This window comes from Hypomesus nipponensis, chromosome 20 (genome assembly GCF_054491055.1).
Source record: "Hypomesus nipponensis isolate SF chromosome 20, ASM5449105v1, whole genome shotgun sequence".
Taxonomy (NCBI): domain Eukaryota; kingdom Metazoa; phylum Chordata; class Actinopteri; order Osmeriformes; family Osmeridae; genus Hypomesus; species Hypomesus nipponensis.
Window position 1 is genome coordinate 5,013,165 of NC_140380.1, and position 22,366 is coordinate 5,035,530.

At 42.8% G+C, this 22,366-nt stretch overlaps 1 protein-coding gene across 3 annotated transcripts; it reads right to left on the reverse strand.

The window, feature by feature from the left end:
* Positions 1-4,463: 4,463 nt before the first annotated feature.
* On the reverse strand, positions 4,464-21,793 carry LOC146245993 (NLR family CARD domain-containing protein 3-like). Of its 3 annotated transcripts, XM_084684020.1 has the most exons (12): positions 21,732-21,793; positions 20,677-20,850; positions 20,269-20,397; positions 19,993-20,051; positions 19,033-19,146; positions 13,667-13,908; positions 11,748-13,548; positions 11,435-11,608; positions 9,486-9,659; positions 7,891-8,064; positions 6,415-6,461; positions 4,464-5,531 (listed from the first exon to the last, which is right to left on the reverse strand). In XM_084684020.1, the coding sequence occupies exons 5-12, from the start codon at positions 19,098-19,100 to the stop codon at positions 4,993-4,995; spliced, it is 3,219 nt and encodes a 1,072-aa protein (XP_084540146.1). In that variant the 5' UTR covers positions 19,101-19,146; positions 19,993-20,051; positions 20,269-20,397; positions 20,677-20,850; positions 21,732-21,793; the 3' UTR covers positions 4,464-4,992. The 3 variants fall into 3 exon arrangements, with proteins under 3 accessions (XP_084540146.1, XP_084540145.1, XP_084540147.1); XM_084684019.1 differs by lacking the exon at positions 19,993-20,051; XM_084684021.1 differs by lacking the exons at positions 4,464-5,531; positions 6,415-6,461; positions 19,993-20,051 and having other exon boundaries at positions 7,897-8,075.
* Between the last annotated feature and the right edge of the window lie 573 nt (positions 21,794-22,366).

Sequence of the window (22,366 nt, forward strand, 5' to 3'; positions counted from 1 at the left end):
ACTACTCTTCTGTAGGTGCAGTATTGTTCTAAAACAGAAGAATAAGGGAACAAAACTTGTTCTAAAAGAATACCAGTGTTTTCCGGGGACAAAGGAATAAGGGAAAACAAACTTTGATGTTATAAACTTTAATGTTATAAACCCTTGATGTTATAAACCTTGATGTTATACTAGTAGATACTTCCTGCAATGCTGTAGTTGGTTTGGTATAGTATGATTCTCACCTGGAATCACTAGCAAACTAAGACGTGTGATCTCCGTACACAAACCTATGAAACAGGAGACCCTGAGCATGACTGGGTCATAGACGAGACAGTTCAAAGTTGATAGAACATAAATCACCGCGACAACCCATTGAGAGGCCCACGATCGTTCAACAGTTCCAATATGATGGGCGGGATGTCTCCAGGCACAGCACAAGACTGTCTGAATAGTGTTTGTGGTGCAGGGTTTTATATATGTATATACAGACGTGGACAAAAATGTTGGTACCCCTCAGTCAATGAAAGAAAAACTCACAATTTTCCCAGAAAAATCTTTAATCTGACAAAAGTAATAATAAATAAAAATTCTATGAATGTTAACCAATGAAAGTCAGACATTGCTTTTCAACCATGCTTCAACGGAATTATTTAAAAAAATAAACTCATGGAACAGGCCTAGACAAAAATGATGGTACCCCTAACTTAATATTTTGTTGCACAACCTTTTGAGGCAATCACTGCAATCAGACGATTCCTGTAACTGTCAATGAGACTTCTGCACCTCTCAGCAGGTATTTTGGCCCACTCCTCATGAGCAAACTGCTCCAGTTGTTTCCGGTTTGAAGGGTGTCTTTTCCACACTGCATGTTTCAGCTCCTTCCAAAGATGCTCAATAGGATTGAGGTCAGGGCTCATAGAAGGCCACTTTAGAATAGTCCAATGTTTTCCTCTTAGCCATTCTTGTTTTTTTTAGCTGTATGTTTTGGGTCATTGTCCTGTTGCAAGACCCATGACCTGCGACTGAGACCAAGCTTTCTGACACTGGCCAGCACATTTCTCTCTAGAATCCCTTGATAGTCTTCAGATTTCATTGTACCCTGCACAGATTCAAGACACCCTGTGCCAGATGCAGCAAAGCAGCCCCAGAACATAACAGAGCCTCCTCCATGTTTCACAGTAGGGACAGTTCTTTTCTTGATATGCTTCATTTTTCCTTCTGTGAACATAGAGCTGATGGGCCTTGGCAAAAAGTTCAATTTTTGTCTCATCTGTCCATAGGACATTCTCCCAGAAGCTTTGTGGCTTGTCAACATGTAGTTTGGCATATTCCAGTCTAGCTTTTTTATGGTTTGTTTTCAACAATGGTGTCCTCCTTGGTCGTCTCCCATGTAGTCCACTTTGGCTCAAACAACGACGGATGGTGCGATCTGACACTGATGTTCCTTGAGCATGAAGTTCACCTTGGATCTCTTTGGAAGTCTTTCTGGGCTCTTTTGTTACCATTCGCCTTATCCGTCTCTTTGATTTTTCATCAATTTTCCTCCTGCGGCCACGTCCAGGGGGGTTGGCTACAGTCCCATGGATCTTACATTTCTGAATAATATGTGCAACTGTAGTCACAGGAACATCTAGCTGCTTGGAGATGGTCTTATAGCCTTTACCTTTATCATGCTTGTGTAGCAGAGTCTCGACAGACAAAGCATGGTACCATCCACACCTTTCTCCTACCCCCGACAAGGAAAGGGTCCTACCCCCTTTGTCCTTATCTCCCAGAGCTTCAAAGCCCTGACCCAGCATGGGGTCAGGAACAGAGACCACAAAGGATTATAAGGAAGAACTTTCTTTTGTGGATTTACAAACATATTCTAAAGGACTACATGGCTCATGGACACTAATTCAATGACAGTAGTCGATGTGTTATAATGTGTGTTTTTCTCATTTACCTAGAACGTTGTTTAATTGATGTTTGATTATAACTCCCCTTCAGATATAGTTAAATCAGTCAATCTTGGTATCAAAATAATTGTATCATACTAACAAAACCAGTTATGAACGTTGTATTGTTATATTCTGAAGTTTAAGCATCCCATGGACATTTGAGATAACAGAACTCAAAGCTATCAGCCACTTCACACCTCTGGGCAGATCCCAGGACGACGCCCAGGTGGAAGTAACTGACCAATGAGAGAGGTCACCTTCACAGGGATGACCCCCTGTCTTTGGGGTATATAACCCCCAAACGTACAATCATCCCCGCTTGTTCGTAGGATAAACTTGTGGGTGAACGCGTCACTCTCTAACCTATTCCTCTTAACCTGCACCTTCACTGAGCGCCCGGAACTTTGACGAGAGATTCCGATTCTGTTCGTTGGACATAACGAACCATTTGACTCCGTTCTTCAAACCGACAAAAGTAACTGCGATTTGCAATATTTCTTACTTGTGACATATTGGCATGTTGTGATTGAATTGTTGATGTTTGATTGTATTCTACAAATGATTTGACTTAATCATCGTTAGGTCAGTTTCCATTGATCGTCCATTGTTACTATAGAAGCCTCTTCCTATCTCTACCTCTTCCTCAACTTCTCCCCCTCCCCTCCACACGCGCTCTACGCAACCATTGTGTAGCGCGCTCTCATTAGAATTTAGGCCTACTGTACTGCTTTAGCCCCACTAACCCATAACTTGTCTGGTATGTGTTCACTATAATTACATTCTCTTAAATAAATCATTGTGTATAATACTCGCTTATCTCTCACGTTATATGATCTGCTCTACTTTCATAGAATTTACTACTTAAGATTAGACTGATTATTACGAGTGCTATTATTCGATATTATTAAACAAGGTTTCCTCTGTCCCTTTCACGAATCAGAGGTGGTGCCCCCAAGAACTACTATACTTTATTAGAAATTAAGTATTACTAATCTTAAACGAGCAAACCACGCTACACTTGTCTATAATTTTCTTTCTAATCTCCTGAGACAACTCTTTCCTTCGCTTCCTCTGGTCCATGTTGAGTGTGGTGCAGACCATGTCACCAGACAACACAGTGGCTACCTGGAGGCCTATATATAGGCCCACTGACTGATTACAAGATTGTAGACACATGTGATGCTAATTAGTGGACACAACTTGAATTAACATGTCCCTTTGGTCACGTTATTTCAGTCTTTTATAGGGGTACCATCATTTTTGTCTAGGCCTGTTCCATGAGTTTATTTTTTTAAATAATTCCGTTGAATCATGGTTGAAAAGCAATGTCTGACTTTCATTGGTTAACATTCATAGAATTTTTATTTATTATTACTTTTGTCAGATTCAAGTTTTTTCTGTGAAAATTGTGAGTTTTTCTTTCATTGACTGAGGGGTACCAACATTTTTGTCCGCGTCTGTATTTGTTAAACCTTTTTCTACGTTTTGGTCTTTTTATACCTTTTTGTGGCTTTTTTTGTTGTTCCTTTTGAGTCTTTTGTGGGGGTTTTCACCATTTCTTTCTTTCAATGTCCTATTCTTTTTGAAAAATGCTATAAAAGTGAATGAAGCATCCAAATTCAATGAAAGTAGTGAAATGATCATTTATTTAACTTGTGAAGAGCATTGTACGGTACCATACTCATTGTTCTTTTTTGTTTGAAATGTTTTGGTTGAAGGAAACCCACATTTCTAAAATGGAAATAATTAGAAAATGGGTCAAAGCAACCCAAGGAGAACAGAATGGGTCAAGGGGAGACACCCCAGTGAATAGGAATAACATATCAACATGACACTACATAAAAGTGCGCTATGCATACAGTCTGTGGGACTGTGAGCGCACGGCTTTGATGTGTTGCATTGGCAACATACGGCTCAAAAAGCTGGCAAAGATACGTAATTCCCTCAGCTGAGAATCGATATCTTTCATAAAGATACTCATCAGGGAATGCCAAAGGGATTTGTCGGTCTCTAAATGTTTCTCTAAATAGTTTAAATTCTAAGCATTGCTAGTCTATGTACCTTTAGTATAGTTAGATCTCATATTTAATTGTTTAAGATTCCTATATGTTTAATGTATGCACCTTCCTGCCAAAGCAAATTGCTTGTCTGTGCAAACTTTCATGGCGAAACCCTTAAAACCCTTTCTGATTCTGATGTTCTGGCTCTTCTGAGCGCACCTCTCACTATCCGCGCACCAAGCTCCACAGGGTCTTCTATGAACAGATGACGTCATTATCCTCAACAATGAGTTTGTGGGCGGGGCTTTTATACCGGTTGATCTCTGATCTCCAACTTAACCTGCTCCCGACCAGGTTAGCCGTTCAGCATGTGTTACCATGGCGATCTACCCCGGAAACAAGTGATCCTCCGTCGTAGTACAGAAAACCCCGGGTTGAACCTGAAGTTACCTCGCTAACGCCAAATCTTGATTCGTAGTGCAGGCCCCTGGTATGATGAGTTTTCTGTCAGAAGAGAGGCCAAGGAAAACACCACAATGAAAAGAGTTGACTTTGGTTTATTAGACGAGCTGCTCGGATCATGTCACCACGGCAGGCAAAGTGGTTGGCATGAGTGAGACCCAAGTCTCTTAGATGGTCATTATATACATTAGCTGGACAGTACAGATATAGTAACCACCCAAACATGCCCAGGGGAAACAGCACCCAGGTGATGTGGTCATAACTGAGTTTGGAGACTATTAGCTTCTTCCTCACTCTCCAGAAGCTACACAGAGTGCATTCCCAGATCTATAAGTGTCCTTCTAGGGGCCCAGGGAGTGACCTCTTGACCTCATGAAGACACAAGCTTCATGTACATAGAAAATCTGCCCATCTGACCCTATTTAGTTGATCACATTCAGTGTAACTGAGATCAAAGACAGGATTGTTGTCATTGTTTGTCAACAATCAAAACAAAACAAACATTCAACACACATCAATATTTACAAATACTCTGGGATATCAATTACAACTGTATACAGTTCCGTCTTCAATAACATCTGTGAGCACAGTGTGTGAGTGTGTGTGGGCTATTCTACATGACACAGGGACACTGAGGAATCATACCTAACCCTGAACCCAGGATAGAGGGGCTCAGTGAATGTGCTGTGGAATGTGTGCAGGTGGGTCAGTGTGTCAGCGGAGACTCTGTAGAAGGACAGAGTGCCGGCCAGCCAGTCCAGATACACTCCTACTCTGTGGGAGCTGGAGGGGGGGACAGGTATGTCAGTGTTCTTATTATTGTGCCAGGCAGAGTACCTGTTACCACCACACTCCAGACACCAGGACTTGCTATTGTAGCCAAGCACACTGTCCTTCCTCCCTCCTCTCCTGCTGATTTCTTTATATGTCACTGCTATACGAACCCATCCTTTTCCACTCCACTCGGCCTCCCAGTAACAGCGCCCAGACAGACCCTCTCTACACAGCACCTGTGACCGGACCTCAAATCTCTCTGGGTGATCAGGATACGGCTGCTGCTCGGTCCCCCTTGTCACCTTTCTGTTCTCCTCAGACAGAGAGAGGTCTCTGTGTACTGTGTTTGGGTCCAGTGTGAGCCCACAGGCATCTGATAGGGGAAACCAAGACACAATATATTACCCTAACCCCCTCTCTCGATTTATGTTCCAACCTCTTTATATTACTGATCCTCATCATAACTCATCTCTCTCTCCCCCCTCCCCCTCCCCCTCCCCCTCCCCCTCCCCCCCTCCCTCCCTCCCTCCCTCCCTCCCTCCCTCCCTCCCTCCCTCCCTCCCTCCCTCCCTCCCTCCCTCCCTCCCTCCCTCCCCCTCTCCCTCTCCCTCTCCCTCTCCCTCTCTCCCTCTCCCTCTCCCTCTCCCTCTCCCTCCCTCCCTCCCTCCCTCCCTCCCTCCCTCCCTCCCTCCCTCCCTCCCTCCCTCCCTCCCTCCCTCCCTCCCTCCCTCCCTCCCTCCCTCCCTCCCTCCCTCCCTCCCTCCCTCTCCCTCTCCCTCTCCCTCTCCCATATCCATCCAGAGCGGGGGAAGAGAGGGATGGAGAGGAGAGGAGGAGAGCAGGGAGGAAGGGAGGCGAGAGGGGAGATGACATGGGAAGGGAAGATGAGAAGGGTTGAAGACAGGAGAGGAGAAGAGGAGGAGGGGGCAGGAGAAGAGAGGAGATGTGAGGGTAAGGGAGAAGGGAGGGGTGGGAAGAGAGGAGAGGAGAAGGGAAGACAGGAGGAGTGAACAGGAGGGGAGGGAGAGGTGTAGGAGAAAGGGGACAGGGGAAGTGAGGGTGAAGGGAGAGGACATAGCACACACAGTATTGATGTGGATAATTTTGTTAAATTACTGCTTCTAAAAGTAGTGTTTACAGTGTGTGTGTGTGTGTGTGTGTGTGCGTGTGTCCATTTTTGACAGTGTCCAAGTCACTAATGGTATTGTCCCTTGTATGACCTTGTGTACTAGAACCAAGTAGCAGTCAATACTCACATCTCCTAAGGCCAGGTTTGATCCTACACTCTCCACCATGATCCACACTGTAGGGATAAGCAGAGGAATGATGTAAATACACTTCACCTGTTGATAAGTGACTTAGCAACTGACTTTCTAAGTCAACATGTTGTTTTTATCTCATCATCAGAGGTGTATTCCAGAAAACAGGTTTTACAAACTCTGAGCCTGTCAGGGTTGTGACCCTTTGTTGGCCACCAAAGGCCCTCGCTGTGTTCTTGTTTTTGGTTCTGTTAATCTGTTCTCATTATGACATATTGTTTTCACCTGTGCTTTGTTTGTTCTGTGCTTTTTAAGTGGCTTGGATTTTTAGTTCTGTGCTTAGTTTTTCTCTGACCTGCCACAGAGTGAGAGTCATGCCTTTTGATCTACTTTTGTATGTTATTTTCTGCTTCCAATAAAAGGAGGAAACACATCTTTTGGAGTCTGCTTTTGGGTCCACGTTTGCATTCCTGACAGAGCCTAACTGTTACGGTTGTTGTTGTCTAAGGGGATATCAAGACTGTCACCGACACTAACAGCGGCAGGCCCAGACAGGTGAAAGGTGAAAAGAGAACCTGGAACTGGACTCCCACCCCGGTCTCCAGGCCAACCCAAGCCGCCGTTCGGTTCAGCGGACAGCTCGCTCGCGGTTGGTAGTGTTGATCAGGATATTATGTATTTGGTACATTTAGCACGGCATTTTGCAAAGGAAAGAACGGATCGGCAACAGTGGAGAAACAGAAATCAAGGGGGCCACCGGTCTGCATCGATGGTGACGTTCACTCAAACAACTCTGAGGTTCCCCCCGTCTTTCCGCCATCAGGGAGTTCAACAAATAATAAACTCCTCCCCTTAATTAACTGGGCCCCAATCAGGACACCGTTCCACTCCCCTTAATGACCTGGGCCCCAATCAGGACACTGTTCCACTCCCCTTTCCAATCAAGTTGTTATATTTAGAAGTTACCCCTGAGAAAGCAATCTTAACCTCCCTCTCACCCTGCCACTAGCCATGCTCGTAACACTAACCCTGAACTCTGAGATGGGATGCTAGTTCAATTCTAACTACACAGCTACACTGTTCTCTTCCCATGTACATTGTTTTGATATTCTTGTGTGGAATTATGAGTGTGACATGTACACTGAAGAGATGGAAAAAAGAATGAATGGTAAATCAACTGGCACATTCTTCTTTTTAACAGAGCATGACTGGGCATTACGGGAAGGAGGGTCCATCAACCTCCACAGCACAGATTAACAGTGAGATGTTCAGTAAATGCCAGGTTAGCTCTGCATGGAAAACAGACCCCTAGAAATACAATTATGATTGTAGCTACATATTGTAGATTATATAATAAACATGCCGATTTTTATTCTATCACCATGAAATGCAAGGCCTATTAACGTAATTAGATGTATATTCAGTGTTGCAACATTACATAAAGAGGTATATAAAAACCAAACATCTCCTTACTTGAGTTTCTCTAGTCTGCAGTGTGGATCCTCCAGTCCAGCAGAGAGCAGCTTCAATCCTTTTTCTCCTGGATGATTGTAGCTCAGGTCCAGTTCCCTCAGGTGGAAGGGGTTGGACCTCAGAGCTGAGGCCAGAGAAGCACAGCCTTCCTCTGTGACCAGACAGCCTGACAGCCTGGAGAAAGCCTCCACAGTGAGTCAGCAGAGGGGTTCATTTGGCAGGTGCTGTCATAGCTGCACCTCCCCTCATTAGACAGAGTGACCCTTTCCCACAGTTCAGGAGGGTTTTGTTTGTGTTCAGTTTGGTGGTAGTAGTTCTATGGAACCTCAGGACCAGAAGCCTGTTCCATACAGCCCACAAAATGATTAAAGTCCCAAACCTGATTTGAATGAACCCAACACATTTGTCATGGTTATAGCGGTTCCATAAAGGCAAATTCTAGTATCATGTATTCTGACGAATTCAAGCCAGGTTGAAGTAGACAAGGTAATTGCAGGTGCACCCTATTTAGGGCTCGACATTAAGGCTCGTCTGCTTGTCCGGGACAGGTGGAAGAGAAATTGACTTTCCCAACTGGACAAGTTAAAACTCAAACAAAATAAAATGCCTTGTCAGCTCACGTTATGTGCCACTCATGACGTCTATTTTACCGTTCCCCATCCCATTGTGAGGCCAGTCACAATAACAAAAGCACACTGCTCTCTCTCTAGTGGCTAAAACCAACAATGACGGTTGTACAAACATCCGACAAAATAAACTTCATAGTACTTCATTCAACCAGAGTCTGTAGAGTTCATCATCTTCTAAACGTACACACTTATTAGAATTAAGAGGGACTAAATCACTTATCACCTATCTCATTATAGGAAATGTCAGACACGTGCACAGACATTTTGCGGGGCAGGTGTCAAACCGCGAAAAAAGGGCACCCACTGACTACATTTAATTATGAAAATTACAAATACTAAAATTAATTATGCCTGCCTGCTTGTATCTCTCTCCCTCTCTCTCTTCATTAAACATGACAAAGGTCAGTAAACAGCTGGACAAGGCTTTGAAATCACGGATTTAGTGAGTTTTTTGTTTGTTTATATTTTAGGAAACGTCGGACTAGTTGCGATGTAATGTTTTCAGCGGCACATGTTGTGGTTAATTTACCAAATAATGTCAGGGGATTGCACAAACACCGTCAGCACCTGTTTGTCTGATGCTGCAGGTCAGAGAATAAGTAGACTGCAGCCGTTTGACCTCGTTCAGGACTGCATGAGCACTAAGTGGAGGAGGAGGAGGGAGGGGAGCGGCGGGGGCTTGTGAGCGCCATGGAGCAAGTTGAGGCAAAATTCTCACAAGAACTCAAATAAATGCCCCTTCTGATATTTGGGGGTAATTGATGACAGAGAGAGTAATTTTTATTCTTAAATACTAATGAATGAAGAAAGAATTGGGTTCCAGCAGAAGGGGCACTTTTCTCATCCAGGGTAAAAGGGCAGGTGCTTGAGCACCACTAGGGTCTATTTGTGCACGTGCCTGGGAAATGTGATCAGTATTCATTCTTACTTCAAGAATTTTAACATAATAAATGAATAAATCCAGACCTCAGAGTCTCCAGTTTGCAGAGTGGATCCTCCAGTACAGCAGAGAGCAGCTTCATGCCTGAATCCCTCAGGTCACTGTTGCTTAGATCCAGATCTCTCAGAGGTGAGAGGTTTGACTTCAGAGCTGAAGCCAGAGAAGCACAGCCTTCCTCTGTGAGGTGAAGGGCTGGCAACCTGTTAGAAAGATCATTACAGGATTACAAACAGCACTAACCAGAAACAGGTCTTATGGACCTGGGAATGTATAAAAACTTTGGGAAATATCTTTAGAATTAGAAATAATAAGTCATGTTGATTACATTCAGACTAACTTTGTTTAAACTGTTGCCATTAGCTGAACGTTGGAGATGTCTGAACCTGAGTTTCCCATCCCATTGTGAGGCCAGTCACAATACCGTACTTTTCGGAAAATAAGCCAGAGCTTGTACTTCGATTTTACAGTTTCCTTGTGTGGCTTATATTTCGAAGCGGTTTTTAGTCCGGTTTTAGAACTAAAAAAGTGGCTTCATCCCAAGATATCTACAGACCGTGCAGCTAATTTAATGTTCCAAAACTGATTGTTCCATTCATTGATTGTGATTGGCTATATCGAGTTCCATGCCGTCGTAAAATCGGTAACGTTGTAATATAGACCAATTATCACCCTACATCACACAACTGTCAAGCAGGCTCAACTGCGCATGTCGGTTGCAAAAGACGAACTTCTCCCCGTCTATTACTCTTGGAGTGTCGTTCAGGTCATCATATATCTGTGGCCACTGGATTGCAGGGCTTGATATTAACTTTTTGAGGCTCTTGGCCTTTGGACAAATACATTTACGTTTCACTTGTCTATGCACAAAAGTCACTTGACCCCGATACCCTTAAATGCCTGACCGAGTGATCGGGCAAAACTGGCCTGTCTAACGAAGGTCGCTTTCTCAGGCAAATGACGAATGAAACAGGCTCAGTTAAATAAATCAAAGATGCTGGCTATCTTCATCAGGCTCGTATCTACATTAGGCAGTCCTCCCTGACGTTTCTGGTGTAGTATGGAGTGTAATAGTACAACATTGTGCACACTGCCAGTGAGCGAGTCTGACTGAGGCTAACGTCAAAACAGTGTACAGGGATGCAATCTCACTCAGATTGCCCGTTTAAACAAATCAGAAAAATAATCGGACCAGCTGGCTAAAAGCAGAATTCTCATATCTCTTGAAAGCTGCCCTGCTCGACTTTTTAGATGTAGAATTGATTGTAAAACTATAAAATTATAAACTTTGTGACATGACGTGAATACATAGTTGCCGCTCGACTATGCGGTCTGTACCGGGCGACATTCTCAATCAAATTTCAAGACTTTCGTGACCCAAATCAAAATTCTGATGCGACAGATGGGTAATTGCTTTCTCTCTTAAAGGCTGTCCTCCTCGACCTTTTTGGTCTTTTTAAATCTAACTATTTGTATTATCCGTGTGGTCCTTTTGCCATTTAAAATGCTGTCCTTTCCCGGTTTTCTGCAGCCACATTGCGCGCGCATCCCGAATGTTTACAAACAAATAATTGGTCTATTACAACAAGGGTTAAGCCTACGGCAACTCCCGAGGGACAAAACACCCTTGTTCGTTGTCACATAGAAATGTCTGCTACAGTAGGCTATCCTCAGGATTTGCAAGCTAGCTAAACGTATACTGTATCTAAAATAATTTTGTAGACATAACATTCTGCCACTAAATGAGTGACTTGGCTTTATTTCTGGACATACCATCCACAACCAAAGCACAATGCTCCCTCTAGTGGCTAAAATGAACAATGACAGCTGTATAAACAAGTACTTAATTCAAGTTCGAGTTTGTGGAGTTCATCATCTAATTAAGAGGGAGTAAATCATGTAATCTTATTACAGGGAATGTGATGCTTGTTCATTCTTAATTAAATCATTGAAACATAATAAATGAATGAATACAGACCTCAGAGTCTCCAGTTTGCAGTTTGGATTCTCCACTGCAGCAGAGAGCAGCTTCACTCCTGGATCATGCAGGCCGGAGTCTCTCAGGTCCAGCTCTCTCAGATGGGAGGGGTTAGAGGTGAGGGCTGAGAACACCACTTCCCACGATGCATCAGTGAGTTTACATCCACCGAGTCTGTTGTTACAACCGTGAAATAACTGCATGTGACTAAGACATGTTTAACACACAAAATGTGTGTAAAGTGTGTGTATGTGTGCATTTGACTAAATGTGTATAGTTGACATGTAAATGGCATGTTTCCATCACTACTTACACAGCCTTTCTGCAGATCTTCACAGCTGGGAGCAGTCTCCTGCGCCCCTCCTCAGATGTGTTGTATTTCTGCAGGTCAAACTCATCCAGAACCTTCTCTGACATCTGCAGCATGTAGGCCAGTGCTGAGCAGTGGGCTAGAGACAGGGCCTTGGATGATTTCTTCTCCTTCAAGTATACTTGGATCTCCTGCTGTACTGAATGATCTTTCATCTCCATCAAGCAGTGGAAGAGATTGATGCACCTCTCTGGTGAGATGTTCTTCTTCTGCATCACCTTCAGGGATCTGATTGTGGTCTCCAGGCTCTCTGGACTCCTCTGGGTCTGAGCCAGCAGGCCTCCTAACAGCTTCTGATTGGACTCCAGTGAGAGGCCGTGGAGGAAGCGAACAAAGAGGTCCAGGTGTCCATTCTTACTCCGCAAAGCTTTGTCTACTGCCCCCTTCAGCAAGTCGTCCAAAGATAGATTCACAAGTATAGCGTCAGCATTCCCTCGTAGGAACGGCCTCATTGCTTCCATGTTGTTGGTTGAGTAACAATGTAACATGTAGACTGCCGAGAGAAACTCCTGAATGCTCAGGTGCACAAAGCAGTACACCACCCTCTGAAAGAGCACAGACTCTTCTTTGAAGATGGCCGTGCACACTCCAGAGTACACCGATGCCTCTTGGACATGGAGGCCGCACTCTTCCAGGTCTTCCTGGTAGAACACCAGGTTGCCTTTCTCCAGATGTTCAAACGCCAGCTTCCCCAGCTTCAGGAGAACTTCCTTGTCGGACCTTAAGATCTCCTCTTCATCTGTCCCGTTTCCTTCTTGATACTTCTGGTTCTTCATCTTGGTCTGAATGAGCAGGAAGTGTGTGTACATCTCAGTCAGGGTCTGGGGCATCTCTCCTGTGCTATCTGTTCTCAGCATGTGCTCCAGGACTGTCACACACATGCTGGAGAAGACTGGAATGTGGCACATGATGTAGAGAGTCCTTGATGTCTTGATGTGTGAGATGATTCTCCTGGCCAGGATCTCATCATTGCATCTCTTCATGATGTACTCCTCCTTCTGAGCGTCATTGAACCCTCGTATCTCTGTCAGCAGGTCAACACATTCAGAAGGGATCTGATTGGCTGCTGCAGGTCGAGTGGTGATCCAGATGAGAGCAGAGGGAAGCAGGTTTCCTTTGATCAGGTTGGTCAGCAGCACATCCACTGAGGTGGACTCAGTGACATCACACCAGCTCTGGTTTCTTCTGAAGTCTAGAGGGAGTCGGCTCTCATCCAGACCATCAAAGATGAACATGGCTTTAGAGACAGCAAGGATCTCTCCATCCTCCATGTAAAGTTCTGGGTGGAAATCTCTCAGCAGTTGAAGGAGACTGTACCGGACATCTTTGATCAGATTCAGCTCCCGGAAAGGAAGCACAAACATCACATCCACCTCATGATTTGCCTTCCCTTCAGCCCAGTCTAGGAGGAACTTCTGCACAGAGACGGTTTTTCCGATGCCAGCGATGCCCTTCGTCAGCACAGTCCTGACCAGTCTCTCTTGGCCAGCTAGGAGCTGGAAGATGTCATTGCAGTTGATGGGTGTGTCGTGTGTGATTTGTATCCTGGATGCCGTCTCAAGCTGCCAGACCTCATGTTCATTATTAACCCTTTCACTGTCTCCCTCTGTGATGTACAGCTCAGTGTAGATACTGGTGAGGAGGATGGCATTATCTGATGTCCTGATGCCTTCAATCACATGTTCAAACCTCCTCTTCATAGTGGCTTTATGAGTCCCTAGCACTCTTCGGAGTCCACTCACAACTATGGAAGAACAAGGAGTTAATCATATTTACATTAATACTAGCAGTCATGACAAAGTACTGAAATGACCGGAGAAATATTTAAACAATGTTGTGTAAAGATGAAGTGAAGCTCGTACTGGTGTCAGTGTTTCTCTGAATGTCCTGTTGTCCAGGTGGCAGCAGTCCAGGTTGCGTTCTGGGTCTCTTTCCACACTGGGGGCAGGTGTGGTCTGCTGATGGACCAGGCTGCTGCCAGGATGAAGAGATGCAGGCTCTGCAGAACCTGTGTCCACAGGGGGGGGAGACTGGATCCCTCAGGACCTGCTCACACAGCACACACCTGGACTGGTCCTCTGCCAGGACAGCTTTGCTCCTCTTACTGCAGAGACATGAGCCCATATGAACACCAGTCTCTCTCTCACACACACACAAATACACAGCACACTGCACACCAGGGGCCTGTTCCATAAAGGCTGCTCAAAAAAGCTAGACTTAAAGGTGGGTGACATGACATGAAAACTTCATTTTATGAGGTTATTTAACATTAATATGAGTTCCCCTAGCCTGCCTTTGGTCCCCCAGTGGCTAGAATTTCCGATAGGTCTAAACAAAGCCTTTGGTGTTCTTCTCCGCCTTTGACAAAATGAAGGCTCAAACGCTCTGTTTGAAAATCTCCTCCAAGTGACGTAGATACGAGAAAGGTTACCTCCCCTCTCCCTGCTTTGCCCGCCCAGATCATCTGGCCCGCCCATGAGAAACTGAGCTACCACCGTGCAAGGGCAAGTGCGATATCGGTTTTTCCTGGAGAGACATCATGGGGAGCAAACAAATGAAGCATAACAGTTGCTCAGTGCTTGGATGTACAAATGCAAGCACAAATCTTTATTTAATTCCTTCATCCGAGCCTCTGCATAACCAATATCTCAATTTTATTTTCGCTGGAAATGCTCCGACACAACTTCCCAAAGTTTTGCATGTCTGCGCCAAACATTTCAGCCACTACTGTTTCCTCAACTTGAGCCAACACAAAGCTGGCCTTGCTGAAATTAAATTCTGGATCATTACTAAATCTCCTTGGTCAAGCTACAAACCTTGGACAAGTAAGTTAACTAAAGCTATATCATTTTGTTGCTTTACTGTATATGGTTACCTAGCTTGCTACCCTTAGAATGTGGCTAACATTAACTCTGCAGCCAACAGCTGAATTACTGTTGCTAACGTAAAGATAAATGGCATCAAGTGTGTGTGTGAATACAAACGCTGTAACGCCAGTGTTGTACACTTCTTTGTTATTTGGATAACCATTATGCTGTTGGTGTTATGGCGTGTGCGATATCCGCCTTTCCCCTCATTGAAATTATTATGAGTGTGCACCTCTGCAAACCAGGGTGATCAGATGAGAATGGGCAAATTCGAAGCATTTTACAGCAACGGGGCTACGAGCCAGCTGAGTTACTGTCGCTAATGTAAAGGTAGATGGCATCAAGTGTGTGTGTGAATACAAACGCGGTAACGCCAGTGTTGTACACTTCTTTGTAATTTGGATGACCGTTCTGCTGTTGGTGTTATGGCGTGCCATATCCTCCTTTCTCCACATTGAAATGAATGAGTGTGCACCTCTGCAAACCAGGGTGATCAGATGAGAATGGCTAAATTCGAGGCATCTTACAGCAACGGGGGCTACGAGCCATTGCGATACATTGTAAACATTAGCGCATGTTGCCGCCCCTCTCCTCCTCATTAGCATTTAAAGCTACAGACACAGAAACAGCGCCTTCTGAGGAAAGCTGATTGTGGGACTACTTGTAGTGGCTATAATACTGCACCATGGCTGAATTTCGGGAAAGAGACTTCAGATACAGTATTAGGGGACCACTAGGGCCTATATAAAAGCATCCAAAAACAGCATGCCATGTCACCTTTAAAGTCCTAAACCAGACTTGATTAAGTTTAATCAGTCAAGCGGGGCTAAAGCGGTTCCATAAAGGCCAATTTCAGCTCACACAGTCCAACTAATTCAAGTCAGATTTAAGTAGTCAAGCTAATTGCGCGTGCACCCTATTCTTAAGCAGCCCGAAAGGTAAAACATGGATCATGCAATCCACCAGGGCAAAAGCAATGCACACGGCCACGTGACTTCTTCCAGAAAGAACGTTCCCTTTAAATCGTGTACAATGACAGCTCCCTCATCCACCGCTTCAATCAAAATAAAATCACACGCCATGATTGACGTTGTGAATGATAGGCTACATAGGTTGAGGACCTTTTTAGACCTTTACTTCGTTGATTAAAACACCCCATAAACTCATCTAAATTGGCTTTTTTGACATTGTTTAAAATAAATAGCCTACTATTAATCAATACATCCAGTAGCCTAAATTTTTTACATGGTTTTTGTGTCCGGGAAATGGAGGGCGGATTTAGGTTTGTTTTGCAATTGTTGGCTACTGTTAACAATTATATTGCTATGATAATTATATTCGGACAATTTAGATTGAGATATAGGCCAATGCCTGATGCATAAACATTTGAAATCACAAACTAACATTCAAAAATTAACGGCTATGGTGTGTAGCCTATCAAAGCATTGTTCATTATTGTTTAATGCATTAGGCTAAATGTTGTAGCCTATGTAGGCTATTTAAGTTAATTTTCTATCAATGTTGGACATACTGAACTGATGAGAACAAGAAAATGAGAATATCCGTGGTAAATCATCGTTTTCCCGTTGGGTCAGTATTACAGGAAGGTCTGGTTAAGCAGCAAGACACGCTAAGCCTGACAGTTAGTCTGATCCTGACCAGACTAGTTTTGCAGCCTAAGTTGCCATAGTAACCAAGTTCAAACTACGTTGAGCTATCTTTATGGAACCGAATGAACTAGAAAAGAGTCCGACTAACTGACATAAGTCTGGCTTATTTGGTAAACTCGCTTTATGGAACAGGCCTCTGAACTGGTTTAACTGAAAGCTTCCACTAGGAGGGATGTCTGGGTTCTAAACTCACTTTCAGTTTAGTTAGAGATGGTGTTTGTGTCTACAGGAGAGTATCTCTTCAGGAGCAGGGCTGGAGACCTACAAGAGGGTATCTCTCAATAGCAGGGTTGGAATATAAACCTACATGAGGATTTCTCTCCGGGAGCAGGGTTGGAATATAAACCTACAGGATGGTATCTCTCCAGGTTCAAGGTTGTGATAAACCTCACGCTGTTCTTTTACAAATACGTATTTTGGGGGGGCGGGCCACACACTGTCAGGAAACTGTTTAAGTAATGGTTGAAATGTTTAACTGCCGGTAATGGTCTGCTTGTCTAAGTTCATTTGGGGGGTTCCTTCTTTCTGCACTCTAAGATGTGTGGTGGCCAGCGGAAACCCGTTGGATGTCGTGGCTGCTCATTGTTGGAATCATCTCTCCACCTCCATCAGAGACACTGGCTGTCTCCCCACCTTCAAGAAAAGACTCAAGACGAGCTTGTTTAATTCTAACTTGTTTTAACTACATACTCTTATGGTTCTTCCAATTGGCACTTATTTGTTCTTTCACAATGTATGCTTCATGTTTTGGCTACCCGCAATGTTTTGGGGGCTATCTCGTTGTTATGATCAGTGACCTATGCACTTTTGTAAAGCTCTCTCGGAAGTCGCTTTGGATAAAAGCATCTGCTAAATGAATAAATGCAATGTAGAGATCGAAAATAGTTTTCTGTCAAAATTGAGATTTTTGATGTTTTGTATAGTTAACACTCTAAACGTCATTGTAATGTACATGAAGTATATGATAACTTATGAAAAACAGTTAGTTTCAACGGATTTTGGACATGTTAGCTTGCAAGATTTTCAAGCCATGTCAAATCGAATTATGAAACGGATCGAGTGGAATCGTTGAATGCAGTTCTTCCTTTTTTCACTTTTTGATACAGGTCATTTTTAAAATGATGTAACTTCAGTTGTGATGAAGATATCTGATTGATTTAAACAGATTTGTATTCAATAGTAGCCTGGCTGCCAGCCCAACTTCTCCCCGCCCACAAAAAATTAGGTCGGGAAGTTGGGTCTGGAGGGTCTCGTATTGGGAACAACTACATAAAACCAGGATCTGGGCGGACCAATGAAATTGCCAGGGCGGGCTTTATACAATGATGGACAAATGATCAACAGTAACGTAATCAACAACGTCACAAAAGAGCCCTTGGGTTGAATTCGTTTTCAACAAACAACATATTACGTTGCTCTGATTGGTTGTAGGTCTATCCAATTGAGCGTAGAGGCATTTGTTTTACGAGTTCGGTTGAAACACGCCCCATACTCACAGGCCAACGGAGAGGTATCAGACTCATATTCTGACTAGAATTATGAGTATGACAACGTCAGGGTAATTCAATAGAGTTTGTAGTTTCCAAATATGTATAAAACCCAGAAAGTCACATTTACACGATGTGAGGGGTGGGTTTCCGCTGGCCGTCACACATGTTGTACAACAGTTTTTGTAGAGTCACTAATTCAGTCTAAGTTCTTAAAGTTGTTTCCAAAAACTAAGTTCAAAACAGCACGGAAAACGGAAGCAGAGTATGATGCAAGGCGTTTATTCGAATCTAACACAGAGGATTGATTCCAACAAACATGAGCATGGTCTTGAGATCAGACTGAAATATTTCTCCGGACATTTGCTTTTATATTTTTCCTTCATTATTTTTGATGTTTTATCATTGGTACAGTACATGGAGTCACAGCATCAGATGCGCATTTCGCTCTTGGTTGGCTCATTGTCACAGAATTTGCATAGCCTGGCCATTCCCTAACACTGTGCCCACGTGAGGCCTAGCGTTCGGGTTAAATTGAGTTTAAATGCATAAATCTGTCCTCTGGCGCTTGTAGTTCACTCTATCTGGGCCTTGTAGTCTTTCATGGTCGAGGCCTACACACATACATTTTTCTCCAGCTATCAAACTATGCTTATCTTGACTTCCACGTTTGGCTATATTTCTTCTATGTTTAATGTCAATTATCAATCAATCTACTCAATTGCATCTGGTTTTCAATAATATAGAATAATATAGCATATAAAAGTACAAAGGTGATTTAGTGGTTTCACATCAGTTATATAGTACCATGATTGTTTTTTCCATATAAAACTACAAAGGTGTGGTAGTGGTTCAACATCAGTTATATAGTACCATGATTGTTTTCTCCATATAAAAGTACAAAGGTGTGGTAGTGGTTCAATATCAGTTATATAGTACCATGATTGTTTTCTCCATATAAAAGTACAAAGGTGTGGTAGTGGTTCAACATCAGTTATATAGTACCACGATAGTTTTCTCCATCGTCATGATTACAACAGTGTGCTGATAATTCTTCATAATTTTCTTTAAGCTTGCATAACATGCAGATATCTAACACACACAAAGCTGCCATCTCCATCCACACACTTTTCACAGAAAGGCAAATATTACCAGAAACATTTTGATAACTGTGAACATGGCTGCAGCAGACTTTAGTTCCTACCCTGACTCAGTAGTAAGATCTCCTTTTCTGAAGTTGAATGGAGGTTCCATAGACCTGTCAGTCTTCATGGACACACAGCTGGGTCCAGGTGAGGCTGGTCTCTGATGCTTGATCCTGTAAAGACATACAGCAGCTATAGAGTAAGAATGTAGCTAATCATACCCAACCATGCATCCATAGCCATAATGATTAAAATAGCTGACATGTTCAAATAGGATTTCACAAGTACAAACATTTGAGATGGTTGAATACAGCTGTATAATGTGATAAACCTCACATTGTTGTTTTATATATACGTATTTATGTCAAGACACTCACATCCTGAATTAACCATTTACTGTAATGGACATTGGGTTGTCATTGGCAGTGTGGTTCTATTGAAGGGGAAACTCCCATCATAGGACAACTAATCTGTAGATTAATTGACTTTTTGGACCATGACTACTCAAGACTTCAACATGTACACTCATGACTACCTCACTATTGTATAATTGAACACTCAAGTTGACTAGTTGAGGAAGCCAGACTTGGCTCCAGAACAAATTAAATGAGGGGGCTTTTTTTCACAAGGGGGGGCACGCATTTACAAAGCATGTATGAGTCCAAATAAGAGCAGACCTGCATATTCTGCAGGAAAGTGTAGCTATCTTGATATTTAATTTATAGCCAATGCCAGTATTTCTTATTTATGCTTAAACAAAATTATGTTTTGAGGGGAATGCCCGCCTTGGAGCCAACACTGGAAGAGGGTGTTTGTGGGGTTAAGACGTTATACATCTATAACCATATTTTTACTAGGCAAATATGAAAACATTCTTCAAAACAAAACTTTAAGAATGGATTTGTTTACAACTAAATAAATAAAAACATGATGAATTAAAGAGAATATTGGATAAAGGGTGATTCAATCAGTAGGACAGTTAGGTTAATATACTCATTACATATTCATTACATATTTACTTTTCAAATATTTGGATTTAAAGTCTTCTTCATTGTCTCGCATTTGGAACAGCTTTACCCTATTATAGAACAAACAGTTGAATAGTCACAAAACAATAATTGAACTTCATTCGATGTAGGCCCCACCCACTTCCTGTTTCTATCTGAATAGAAATACATTCTGGGATAAACTGATACAGATAATGGCACATAACTTTCTTGCACATGAAGGAAAATATTTCCAGAAACTGTTGACTGACAATTGTGAACATGACTGCAGCAGACTTTGGTTCCTACCCTGACTCAGTGGTAAGATCTCCTTCTCTGAGGTTGAATGGAGGTTCCATAGACCTGTCACTCTTCATGGACACACATCTGGGTACAGGTAAGGCTGGTCCTCTGATGCTCGATAGAGACATACAGCAGCTAAAGAGTACAAATGTAGCTAATCAAACCCAACCATGCATCCATAGGCATAATTATTAAAATAGCTGACATGTTCAAATAGGATTTCACAAGTACAAACATTTGAGATGGTTGAATACAGCTGGATAATGTGATAAACCTCACATTGTTGTTTATATATATACGTATTTGTCAAAACACTCACATGCTGAATTAATTTACTTACCTACTACTATTCACCCAATTCACTTTGTCACAAAGAGTAACAGAAGAGACATTTAATCTCCTTTTGACACGTACCTTTTGACTGTGTTTTCAGTCTCCCCAGAGAGACTCATTTTAGAGGCAGGGCCCCCTTCCTCTATCTCCCCAGACAGACTCATTTAGAGGCAGTAGCTCTCCTTGAGGGCAGCACCAAGAGAGTCACAGCTCAGCCAGACCCGTAGAAGTGTGAACAAACAACACCAGTGTTACCTTAAAGAAGAAGCAGCTAGATATTAAATTAGTTAATTAATTTTGGAGACTGTGCCTTGGCCTTTATGATTATATAAATATTCCTTATTGATTCTCTTTGGCATGGGGAAAGGGGAGTCTAATAAAAAATAATATATATTGTTGTATATTATTGTGTTGAAGTGGATTGCGCACTACAACAATGTTCAGTGGATGGGGCTTTACAGCCACAGATGTCTAGTGAGGGACAAGGCTTGGAGCTCCGTTCATGGTGTGTATTTAAGGACACAGGATCAGTATAGGATCTCAATTTCGACTAAGGCCTCGCTGAGTGTGGCTTGACACATTAGAGCGGAGGGAATTCAGGTAATTTTCTGACTTTCTGTAATGTTATGCCACCTGCTGGCAGAGAGGAATATCTACATTGTTACATTAACAGCGACGTGAACCCTCATCCTTGTATAATGTATATATCTTCTCCCAAGACCCAGACACTCAAGTCCTCTGTAGTCGTGGTCTGGAACTAAACAACCACACTGCCTTATCTAATTAATATATTTTGACTCCTGGGCTTGGGCCTGAACGAATGTGAACGACCACAGGAATATTTTCATTCTAGTTACTGTTACTTAAATAAAGTTATAAGTGCATAACTATAACAAAAGGAAAGGTATAGTTTGAGTTCCTAAACTGACAAAACAATATTATGGCCCTATTATGCGTTTTTCAACACGGGTTGCACAACTTTACGTGCTTCCTCCAATTGTATCGTGTATTACACCAAATATACGCCTTTCAGAGAACTCTTGATTCATTACCAACCAATAACTTCTAACACAAGTCATGTGAATCTCTCTATCTGTGCTACATTGTATTCTGGAAGATTATTTGAAATCGCTTACTTAAAATTCGTTACACTCCTTCTGTCAACGCAAAATGGATCCCAACAAACATTTCACTTTCGTTTTGAATATAGTCGAACGGGCGTCGCCCGGTTTCATTGAAAATGAATTGGAAGCCGACGCCGACGCGCCGCCTGTCCGCTCCGCTGTAGTGGAGTGGACACGCACCGGCCTCTCTGTGCGGTCTGTGCAAACAGAATTAACGGACCCATACTCCGGCCCACATGATAGTCACATATTATATATATCCAAAATGCAATTCTAGACGTCAACAATTCAAATTATTGATATCAACAATTAGAATTATTGATATGCAGGGGACTGGTGCCAAGTTGAAGTAAACTCCTGCATATCAACATCTCTCCGCTCTGATTTCATCAAAGTTACCTTTCTCACCATCACAGCATACTTCAAACCTTGCAGTACATGCTCTCAAAATATGGGAACAATTTAGACAACGCTTCAAACTTCTGGACTTTTCTATGTGTAGCCTTATTTCCAATAACCACCTCTTTCCTGCAGCCAGATTGGATCACAAAGTTATTAGTTGTAGTGATTTAGATGTTTTTTTGGCCGCTTTAATGATCAACGGTCAGATTTTCTTAGATAGGTCTATTTCCCAGTTTGTCACTTGT

What these genes read in the sequence shown, in the direction of transcription:
- LOC146245993 (XM_084684019.1), bottom strand. Translation starts at nt 20,759, where the DNA reads ATGAGTCTGTCTGGGGAGATAGAGGAAGGGGGCCCTGCCTCTAAAATG. An exon ending in TGCAAACTGGAGACTCTGAG is followed by an intron (nt 8,065 to 9,485) that starts GTCTGGATTTAT and finishes GGCTTTCTCCAG; the next exon opens with GCTGTCAGGCTGTCTGGTCA. An exon ending in CAAACCTGGCCTTAGGAGAT is followed by an intron (nt 5,532 to 6,414) that starts GTGAGTATTGAC and finishes TTCCCCTATCAG; the next exon opens with ATGCCTGTGGGCTCACACTG.